This window comes from Mytilus trossulus, chromosome 8 (genome assembly GCF_036588685.1).
Source record: "Mytilus trossulus isolate FHL-02 chromosome 8, PNRI_Mtr1.1.1.hap1, whole genome shotgun sequence".
Lineage (NCBI taxonomy): Eukaryota > Metazoa > Mollusca > Bivalvia > Mytilida > Mytilidae > Mytilus > Mytilus trossulus.
In genome coordinates this window covers 49,161,343-49,173,815 of record NC_086380.1, presented here as the reverse complement: position 1 = coordinate 49,173,815, position 12,473 = coordinate 49,161,343, and the positions used below count along the sequence as shown (strand labels likewise).

Genomic DNA, 12,473 nt, shown 5'->3' with positions numbered 1-12,473 from the left:
GGCAGCAACCCAACAATGGTTTGTTTGATTCATCTGAAAATTTCAGGGCTGATAGATCTTGACCTAATGAACATTTTTACCCCATGTCAGATTTGCTCTAAATGCTTTCGTTTTTGAGATATGAGCCAAAAACTGCATTTGACCCCTATGTTCTATTTTAAGTAACGGCGGCCATGCTTTTTGACGGATCAAAAATCCATGCACACACTTTGTGCAGGATAATCTAAGGAACAATCATGCTAAGTTTCATCCAAATCCATTCAGTAGTTTCAGAGGAGAAGATTTTTTAAAGTTAGCAAATGTGATGAACAAATTGTGAAAAATTGTCATTAAAGGACAATAACCCCTTAAGGGGTCAATTGACAATTTTGGTCATATTAACTTATTTGTAGATCTTTCTTTGCTGATCATTTTTGCTGTTTACAGTTTATCTTTATCTATAATAATATTCAAGATAATGACCAAAAACTGCAAAATTTCCTTAAAATTACCAATTAAGTGGCAGCAACCCAACAATGGTTTGTTTGATTCATCTGAAAATTTCAGGGCTGATATATCTTGACCTAATGAACATTTTTACCCTTGTCAGATTTGCTCTAAATGCTTTCGTTTTTGAGATATAAGCCAAAAACTGCATTTGACCCCTATGTTCTATTTTAAGTAACGGCAGCCATGTTTTTTGACGGATCAAAAATCGAAGCACACACTTTGAGCAGGATAATCTAAGGAACAATCATGCTAAGTTTCATTGAAATCCATTCAGTAGTTTCAGAGGAGAAGATGTTTGAAAAATTGTTAACGACGACGACGACGGACGCCAAGTGATGAGAAAAGCTCACATGGCCTTTTAGGCCAGGTGAGCTAATGACATAACTACACATCAGCTTTCACAGAAGACAAGTCTACATTATTACTTTTGAAATTTTTGAACTAAAATCTATAGTTAAAATGTGTTACAGTCCTGAAGTACAAGTAACGAGCATGCAAAAGCAATGAAGACAATAGTAATGGCATGTTTGTTACTGATGATCTGCAACAGGTTGTGTTCACACTCAAATTCAAGAAAAGAAAAACAGCAATAACAACATTGTTTCTATAAAAAATTACATGAATGTCACACTAAAAGCGTTACACTCCTGACATTTTTGGGTACATTTTTGACAGTATTTTTTATACAGAGCACATACTATTACCATCTTTGGTAGTAAGAACCACCTAATTATCATAATACATTATCTCTGACATAAAAACAGCATAAATTATAGTATCAAACAAGAGACTGACCAAGGTTTAAAGGATAGTCATCTTTTTTTTTAAATAGACCATCAGCAAAATTGGTCAATATGTAAGGAGGGTGGTAACAGGGGGGTTGCTTGCACGAAAAAAACGTGAAATAAAACATAATTTCACGTTGAACAAGAAATAATTTCTGTAATGAATGTTGCACGAAAAATAAATACTTTTATGTGAACCTTTTGTGACTGAGTCACTGTCTTCTTGTATATATTAACTCTTTCTTTTACTTGATATTTCCGATTTAGTATACACATTTATGATATAATTGGTTTTAAAAAAGTATTTGTTGACGATCCCTGCCAATATGTTTTAATTTTATTTGAAAAATACCAAGCAAGCAATATAATCCTTTGAAAATCACGGTGCACATAAAATTAAATAAGCAAAACATGTTGAATGAGGCACCCATCTTGCACGGCTGAACGTCAAATAAAAAAGTAAAAACACGTTGAACGTCAAATAAAAAACTGCGATCACGTTGAACGGAAATAACCCCTTACCACCCTCTGTGGGAAATATATAAAAATTTAAAACCTGTTCTCAAATGTGCTCTAACATTATATGTTTAAAGGGGCACTAGCTGTCAAATTCATGGTCACCGATTTGACTCAAATTCTAATTTGATTTAAAACAATCTAAAACATTTATCTACACTATCAAAAGTCTAAAATAATCAGTTTACAGCGCATGGGGTAGATTAAATATAGGTTCGTTTCGTGTGTATTTTAGTCCAGACGCCATCTAATTAACTATCGATTTGACCTCAGATGACTATATAAGCGATATTAACATATTAAAGATGTGAATAGATTAAACCAACACGTGCAATTGGATTTTTATAGGTCTGTTTGATTTTATTTTATAGATTAAAAATAGATGTTTCTCATAGCTTTTAACCGTATAAGAATGATTTTATGTGCATCAAATTAGTAATCAAATGATTTACCGTAGTTTCACTTTCATTGTTGACATTCTTTTTCTTTAAATAAACAGTAAAATTTTATTACATAATCTTAAGGATGAAACCTTGAACTTCACAGGAAAAATACTCCCACTGCTGTGAAAAATCTTTTAAGAATATTTTTTAATTTTTCTAATTAAAAGATATTATTTAACATGTTTAAACCTATATGTGTTTAAAATTTTGAAAAAAATACAAAATCCCAATTTGTAACAAAACCTTGAATTTGCTACTCAAATAATTAAGTGATTTAAAAATCCCTTATTTCAGTAAGTCCCCTGACTGTTAATATAAAAACTCTACATGATTTCAGGTCAGTTTTAGGTTAAATATGGTAGCAATAAATTCTTGTCAGACTAATGTTACACTCCTTACATCATGATTGAGTTTCTGATGTAGCATATATATCTAAAACAAAATTCAACATAATTCCTTATCAATAATTGTAACATCTGTACAATATTATATGTAATGAGAAAGTCAAAGAATAATCAATCTGTCTTGCAAAGTATTTTTTCTTGACACTTTTTATCTAAGATTCTTAAAAAATTAAAGTGTTAAAAGATTAAACATTGAAAAAATGTGCAATCAAGAGACTAAAAGTTTTATTATTTTGTGAAATTGTAAATTTTAAATTGATATCACTACTGATTTTCTATACGTTCTATTTAAAAACAGTCTTATAGTAACTGAAAAAAATTTGTCAGGTGTGTAACAAAAGGATCAAAAACATATGTTTATATTTTTAAATGAACAATGATCATGATGATGAAGAAAGCTTAAAATTGACTGAAGCAATTGGTGTGAAATTTTCAGAGGATTTAATGAGATCATATAGGTTTGATTTCTTGTGATTTTTATATAAAGTTTATAAGCTTTTGCAAAGAGATTTGAAAACTTTTGTTAGCAAATATTAAAGAATACACCAAAAACTGGTGAAATTTAAGAATTTAAATATTAGGGAAATCAAATATTATATATTATTAAATATTAGGGAATTTAAATATTAGGGAAATCAAAGATAGCTCTGAGGTGGAAGAAAGTGAATAAAAGGTAACTTCAATTACCATAAAAGCAGCCCCACTTACCCAGCCTGCTTTGTTCCATTATCGTTATGACATATTTTTTTCTTCAAACAAGAATGTGTCATAAGTATACAGATTTCCAATCGTACAATCATTTTCTATGTTCAGTAGACCGTAAAAATTAGGTAAAATCTTTAATTTGGCAGTAAAATTAGAAAGATCATATCATAAGGAACATATGTGTACTGAGTTTCAAGTTGATTGGATTTCAACTTCATCAAAAACTACCTTGACTATAAACTTTAACCTGAAGCAGGAAGGACTGACAGACCAGAAAAGATAATGCCCATAAATGGGGCATACAAATATTAAGACTTGTTACATACCGGCCAACTTTTGAAAGTTCCAATGGGGGGGGGACCTGTTTGTTGGTCTTTGTGAAAAAAAGAATAGTACATTGTGCTTTAAATGATTTAAATGATGAATACAAAAATAACGTATTATGTCAATAAATTAGTGAAAAAAAACTACTATTCAGTTTTATCTTTATAGTGGTACTGCATCACTGAATTTTGTATATCAGCCACGCTTTTTTCCTTAAGCTGTGTAAGAACACTCTTTGCAGATGAAAATTCACCTGCTCACGATTTTTTCAACTAGATGAAAACAACAAAGTTCAAAATCTAGCTTGTTAGAATAATCTTCAAAGAAAACGTTTTTGATTGGCTTATTAATTTGATCATGAAAAACCCAGAATTTGATTGGCTCATGAACACGATTGGTTAATCTTGGGAACAAAATAAGGAACAGATGATTTTCACTAAATCGTGTTTTAGAGGTGTTTTTTTAAAGATGCCCTTGATATCAATATTTTTTAAATAAATGCAAGGATGTATTATAAAACGTCCTTGATAAGAGTGAAGAGAATGAACACACGGCGAACGTACTATATGGTCAAAAAAACTCAGGACAAATAGATCAAGGGCGAACATGTAAACAGGGCGAGTCGACCTGATACCAAATTCATGCATGCGTACTACAAATATCTGCATTAAAAACAGCACGTGTGTTCATCCGGTTACAAGTAAACAAACAACTTTCATGTAGATGAGATAAAATCTAATAATTTACATAAATAAAAGGGTACATATTTACGATAGTGATTCTTTTTCTATCCTAATTTACAAATTAAATGATTCAGATGCTTAATCATGTGTAAAAATCGATGTCAAGAATCGGAAGTTGTTATGAAATTGTAATGCACAGAAACGGATGCGGCATATGGAGGTTCAATGATTTTAAAGTCGGCACCATAGGTCTTCAGAAGACTTGAAGTCTTCTTCCACCAAAAATGGCAGGAAATTCATCTATTACCTTTAATGCATCAAACAAAAAAATACACTATAATATATTTATACTTATTAATGTTTGTAAGTTGATCATAGTATGTTGTACATGTTGTAGTTTCCTTTGAAAAATTGATAAATTCTTGCGAGTAAAATGTTGTTAAATTTTTTGTTTTTATTTTTTTGCATTAACCATGATTAAACCATGGTAGTTTTGTCAACTTGAATGTGACACTGGATTAAAGTAGAATGATAGAAAATAGATTTACAATGACTTTATTTTCATTGATTTTTATCATGTTTGTCACACTTTGGCATCATTTTTTTTGGCAGCCCCCCTGTACAATACTGCTGAATTGCAGTAGGAACTGTTTTTTCTCTTTATCATGTTTATCTTGTCTAGATTTTGGTGCACATTCTTCTATACTTCGTATTTTATATATGTTGTTGTTTGTCATGTTTGTAATTTGATAATAGTATCAAGAAAATTGTAAATAGCTATCTATTTGTCAGAAAATCGTATCCCATATGGACCATAATTTGGTATTCGGCCTTTGGTTTCTTTTTGTATCCTTTTTTATAAGTTCTAAAACTATAACTTTTATTCTGTGGGTTGTGTTGGTGTTAGAATAGTATTAATGAAACAATTGAGTTTTTCAAGAACAAATTAATACATTTTGATTCACCGTTTACGTGACAGGAAACCAAACAGGAAACCAATCTTTATTTTCTTTATTTTGCACAATATATTTCAAAAGACATAAATGAACACCATTACTAGTGTTACTTGCTTCATGTTAATATTTAAAATCTATTTTCAATGTTAAATTAAAGTTTTTTTTAAACGTGACAGGAAACCATAAGAAACCAAAAGCATTTTTTTAGTTTTATTTTATTGCAAAATCTGCTCAAAAAAATCTGAACAGTATACTTTTTCTTAAAATCCATCTTAAATTTAACAGTATTATAAAACTCCTAAATATGTGCTTGTTTTGAAAACAATTAGTACAATTTATTCAGAAATTTCCCTATTTTCTTCATTGATACACTGGATACCATAATCATTGTATCTTGATGTTTCAGCCAAAAAAATGTATTTATATTTGGTTTTGAAATTCCAGTTATATACGATTTATTCCAAATCATTGGCAATGTAAAATTCTTTAAATCCAGTAAAGAAAATAACTTTTATCTTGTAATTAAAATCTTTAAAATAGGCACCATGTGATATTTGTGACCTGTACACCATCTACATGGTTTCCACATTTTAACCTACTTTAGTGGGCTAAAATCAATAAAGTACTTCCTTTCAAGTCATGCATGGTAAACGTTTACTTCTCCTTTGACAAGTTTATTGCGTTTCTGAAAAGTGTTTGCAGAACATGAATAAAAAAAAAAAAAAAAATTGTGACAAAGATACCAACTTTGTACATTCCAAGTGTAACGGTATATTAACATGTATTTTTTTATTAAATTATCTTTATTCACCTAAAATATCCAGTAATATTTACTGCTGAAGCAAACTCAATCCATCGAGCATCTGCACAATGATAAGAGACGTAATGTTGATTGAATTTTCCAAGGACCCTTTACATTGTTATCTGGAAACAAAGTGTGTTATAACGTCTGTCAAATCTGAAATCGATTTTGTCAAGTCATTGGGCATTTATTTTCACACAAGATCGTATGTAACATTATGCACATAGGAAAAATAATATGCCCCCGGCGCAATCTCTTTGAAAATTGTATTTTCCTTTTCTAATCAAGACGAAACAAGTCTACAGATTATGTTTGCAAACATCCCGTTGGAAACAAAAACAATGTTTAGACCTAGTAATTCATATATCCAGCCGTAAGGGCATGATCACATGTTAGTCACATGTTTCACGTATGACCGGAAATGATTAGAAGTTAACAACAAAAACAATTTTAATAAAAAAAAGGAAATAACTGGACTTCTGTTTCATGTGAAATGTAACGCATAACGATAATGTCATTTTCTAACTTAATTATTAAGAAGAACAAAACTCGAATGTAAATCATCTCTGATTTTCCTGTTTGAACATCTCGCGAGAGTTCATATTTGCATATTTTTATAAAGAATTCTATTACAACAAAGCAGACTACATCATCTAAAATTTGCGTTACGAAATAGGAAACCAAAGTAACGCTAGTGTTCTTACACCTGCTACAGAAATACTTATAGTTCTCGGCATTTTCTTCTGACTATTCTTATTGGTCGATGTTCTTTATTATTTGAAAGCAAAAGTTACGAATTTGCCGGTGACGATTATCTATAAATCAGTCAGCGTTATGCACTTCGGAAGCGAAAAGTAATGCGAGAAACGACACAAAAGTACGGTCGTATAATCTTTGAAATTTGTTAATTTCAATTTTTTTTCTAGGGAAGAGTAGCATACACTTGTATGTTGATAAAAATAAAGGCATCTTTAGATGTAGTTACAACTTTTTTTACAGTAATACACATTTTTATCACTTTTCTATCGTTATAGGAAACGAGCCCAAAAGCAAATTATGGTCCATATATATATTGGCCTATTCATGCTTATTGTTCAGTTGAAATATTAGCTTCACTGCAGAGCTCCAGTAGCCATGAGTAGGCATGATCAGGTACCCCTTATTTCAAAAGGTTACATTTAACAAGAGTGCACACGCTGAAATGTCTCACCTTCTATACTAATCATTGATATTATGTTGATAGACCTAAGTATAAAGCTAAGCTTTATTACAACTGTCACATAAACTTGAAACTAACCAAGATAACTAATCAAAGACCAATGAACCTTGAAAAAGAGGTCCAGGTCAGATGAACCATGCCAGGCAGACAGGTACAGCTAACAATGCTTCTATACAACATATATAGTTGACACATTACTTATAGTTTAAGAAAAATAGACCAAAACACAAAAACTAAACACTGTGCAATGAACCGTGAAAATGAGGTCACGGTTAAATAAAACCTGCTCGACTGACATAAAGATCATAAAATATTTCCATACACCAAATATAGTTGACCTATGGCATATAGCATTAGATAAAAAGACCAAAACTCAAAAACTTAACTTTGACCACTGAAACATGAAAATGAGGTCAAGGTCACATGACATCTGCCCGCTAGACATGTACACTTAACAATCATTCCATACAACAAATAAAGTAGACCTATTGCATATGGTATGAGAAAAACAGACCAAAACACAAAAATTTAACTATAACCACTGAACCATGAAAATGAGGTCAAGGTCAGATGACACCTGCCAGTTGGACATGTACACCTTACAGTCCTTGCATACACCGAATATACTAGCCCTATTGCTTATAGTATCTGAGATATGGACTTGACCACCAAAACTTAACCTTGTTCACTGATCCATGAAATGAGGTCGAGGTCAAGTGAAAACTGTCTGACAGACATGAGGACCTTGCAAGGTACGCACATATCAAATATAGTTATCCTATTACTTATAATAAGAGAGAATTCAACATTACAAAAAAATTGAACTTTTTTTTCAAGTGGTCACTGAACCATGAAAATGAGGTCAAGGACATTGGACATGTGACTGACGGAAACTTCGTAACATGAAGCATCTATATACAAAGTATGAAGCATCCAGGTCTTTAACCTTCTAAAATATAAAGCTTTTTAAGAAGTGAGCTAACGCCGCCGCCGTAGCCGGATCACTATCCCTATGTCGAGCTTTCTGCAACAAAAGTTGCAGGCTCAACAAAAATTGCTCTACTTATAACTTAAGGAAGTCAACTCAGTGAAGATTTACTAATCGAGTACTTGTTTGATTTACCAACCGATACTCGAGTACTCGCTCAGTAAAACATTTACAAAATGAAACCACAACCAATTTATGTATTGTGGGTCGTTGTCTTATAAACGTAAAACCCTCAACATTATAACAATGGACTAGATAATAGTCCAATGAATTGTATACCATATAAATCATAATTAAAAGCTCATTTAATACATGTACTAATTATGCAAACTGACAATAATCTAATCTAGTAATTAAGTGATATCTATAGAAAAAGTATTACTCAAACAACTGTATTAAGGAACCGTAAAAAACACATTTAATAACTAGTATCTCAATTGTTTGTAAAACAATTGAAAGGTCTTTCCTGTAAAAGTGATGTTTTTGTAATGTACTTTGTACGACCTTTCGTTTGATATACGACAAGCATATCTTCTGAAACTTTTTCGCTTTTTACAATCCACCTACATTTTTGAGATCGGAAGTATGATATATGTAACACAGGGTAGATGAGCTTTCATTTGATATGCGAGAACGCCATGTTCTAGAAAGTTTGATTTTTGCACTTAATAACCCCATCCAACCAATTTTTGGAGGTTGGGAATATGATATTTCAAATGTACACATCATAACCTTTCATTTGATATACAACAACCCTATCTTAAAAGAAAATTTATTTTTTGCACTCAATGACCCCATTCAACCAATTTTTGGGGGACGTCAATTTGAAATTTGAAATGTACGCTTGATGTTCTTTCATTTGATATGCGACAACCTTACCATCTGAGAAATTTGAATTTTTCCACTAAATGACCCCACCCTTCCACTTGGGCTGAAAAAGAGGTTTTTCAAGGGTAATAACTCCTTAAAAGGGTTAATAACAAAATGATTGTATATGTTCATTAACATTGCCATCTGTTCCTGTACATGTTGCCGTTTTCAAATCAATTCTATCTCTAATACTTTTTGAGAAAAATGCAAAGGAAAGAAATTGCTTCAAGGGGATATAACTCTCATAGGGGACGATGCAATCCTATTCAACCTCATATGGTAATACATTATGATGAGATCTACCTATTGTCCAAATAAGGTAATGATATCTTGAAAAACAACGAGAGGGGGCCATGTTGAAAAAAAACTAATAAAAGGGAGATAACTTATAAAGGGGATGATGAAATCCTTAACAGGGTCATCTGGTTATACCTCATGATGAGGTTTATCGATGGTCCATGTTTGGTCTTGATAACTTAAAAAAAAACATAGGGAGGCCATGCCAAAAAAATGTTGGAAGAAAAAAAAGAAAAAAAAGAAAAAACATTAGAAAAACAATAAGGTCTTTCCTCACGTAGGGGAAAGACCTTAATTAACAAAGGGGTGATGTTTGAACTTACTGATGACTTTAACAATTTTCGGAGGGTCGATTACGGTGCATTAAATTTGTCTGATCTAAAAGTAGTATCTTGACAACTGTTTCTTGGATGAGGTTAATTCACTTTCACTTTATCATGTTTATTGGTAACTTCCTGCTGACGGTATAGAGGTGGGGATGACAAAGATTAATAGCTTAAAGTGTAAGATTTGCAAAAGTGGTCTTGTTCATGGCCTACATGTACATTGTACCTCTGTTTGGGAGAATTTTAAATGACAGCTAAGCGGAAATATTCAATTGTATTTTAATTATAATTAATTTTAATTAATATTTAATTTCCCTGGAGGCGCTTTCAATAAATTCCTTTTTTGTTTAAGCTTTAAAAGAAAGCAACAACATTCTAACAGTCCTGAGACCGATTATTCGAGTATTATTTTGGTATTCGTTACTCAACATGTTCAATATCAAACTTGATATTAAAATTAGAAAAGGAATGGTTAAATTGTTCATTAGTAAAAGTTATTAGGCAGAAAACACATGGAGGCGAAGCGACCTTCCAAGGCACGGTAATTGCATGGTATATATCCCTAAATCACTTTTTGCATAATAACCATGATAAACGAAACAGCAGAATTTAATTTTTAATATCTTTTGAAATTTACTTACTTTTCTCTTTCAATGCGTCAACATCTTCTTCAAGTGCACTCAATCTTTTTTTACAATCTTCATCACTTTCCCTTAACCTATCAAGCCTCTCTATATACATGGTACGTGTATCCTCATCCATACAGCACGTTTCCAAATCAATAAACTTGTCTACAAACTCTCCAGTTTGTTTTCCCATGTAGGTCTCTAGTCTGCCAGCAATCTCCTTAAACTGTGTAAAGATGTGAGATAATTCTGTATCTGTGACTTGTGCATTACCTCTGTGAAGACTTTCATTTCTTAATCTTCTAATTCTATCAATGTCATCTCCTGGTGTGACCTCTGTTGGACAAGGAGCAGTAGACTGGTTCCATCCTAGTGTAGGTGGTGGTACCAGATTTAAATTTCTTATTAATTTGTAAATAAATGGTATGTCGAAGTTTGCATACCCCTTTGTCACAACATCGTTTATCAATAACAATTCAGTGGGATTCAAGATTTTTGCCAGGTACTTGTTTGTGTTGACATCGGCCGATAACCTATGAGGAGGTTCTTTAATTGTGATCAGTTCCTGGAGAATATCTGGAAACAGCTGTTGTGCTGCATGGCCTATTCTTGCATAATTTGTCAGACATGACCCAGGCACTGCTGAGGAAGATGAACTTGCCATTACTGATGAATTACAAATTTTGATCTGTTAGGTGCATTTTTGTCCATTTTTACATCTTTCATGTCTACCATCATTGACCATTGTCTACAAGTAAAATACAATTTTAAAAAATCTTTTGAAATTATATCAAAATCATATCAAATAATTCAAAAAGTGTAAATGTACCATATGACATTGATAGTATAGCCATTTTATATTACATGATTAAAGAGTGGCAATCAGTCAAAGCTTAGACATAAGCAAGTGGTATTTTGTTATCATTTTTTATACAGAAGTAAAAAAATGCATCATAAAAATGTGTTTTTATTTTCAGACTTAATTAAGTCCATCTGTCTGTCAACATGTCGGACATTAACTCAAAAATGTTTTAACCAATTTGCATGAAACTTGGGGGAATTGTTTATATATTCTTTTGTTTAAAATTGTGGATAAAATTGCTCTTTCAAAATTTTAATTTGGGAGCCTCCATGTTAGAGGGAAATTCCCAGCAAATAGTGACAGTTTGCAGGTTTGCTAGGGAGCATTTTGAGGGGCTCTATTATTTTAACACTCATTGCCAAATACTTAACATGCTTAAATCTCTAATTAAAAAAAAAATTGCAAGTGAACCATTAAATATGTATACGTGTGGCATAATTTGACCTCTTGAAAATTGAGAATTTCAAAGGTTCTAAAAAAATTACTTGTATAAATTTTCAAGGAGGCATAAGGGGAGATAATTCAAACCTGTTAATTAAAACCTTACAAGAAAATAAAATTCCTATAAATTAACGTATGCAAGTAATTTATATCAGTTACATCTTGTATGTTTTATCATCACCAACTTAATCATAAGAAGTCATAAATAATCAAGAAACCTGATACAATTTTAAAGATCCAGCCAACGACTTGTAGTTAAAAGAATTACTGGAAACAAATGACACTTAATTATCACACCACATTCTGTATGTATGAGCCTGTCATGCCTGTCCCAAGTTAATAGCCTGTAAATCAGTGGTTGTCATTTGTTTATGTGTTACATATTTGTTTTCCATTAATTTTTTGTAGATGTAGCCTGTTAATTTTCTTGTCTGAATTGTTTTACATTGTCATTTCAGGGCCTTTTAAAGCTGACTATGTGGTATCATATGAGCTTTGCTCATTGTTAAACGCCTTAGGGTGACCAATAATTGTTAAATTCTGTGTCATTTGGTTTCTTCTCATCAGAAGCCCATCTACCAAGAGCTTTAAGTAACCTACCAGATACACCTCCGTTTGCACCAGTGAAGCACCATTTTTTTCAAAGTTTTCAGACAAAAAGTTGTGTATGAGTGTATTGATGTCTCATAAATTGTACCACGTTTTAAAAATTGCTGCTCAGAGAACAGCTGGATACG

At 31.8% G+C, this 12,473-nt stretch overlaps 1 protein-coding gene across 1 annotated transcript in view; it reads right to left on the bottom strand.

The window, feature by feature from the left end:
* The window catches only part of LOC134681084 (uncharacterized), a 95,447-nt gene that overhangs the window by 65,938 nt on the left and 17,036 nt on the right, over positions 1-12,473 (bottom strand). Inside the window, exon 2 of the mRNA XM_063540502.1 lies at positions 10,449-11,181. Within this exon, the coding sequence (XP_063396572.1) occupies positions 10,449-11,097 (649 nt within the window). The 5' untranslated portion in view covers positions 11,098-11,181. The remainder of the gene's footprint in view (positions 1-10,448; positions 11,182-12,473) is intronic.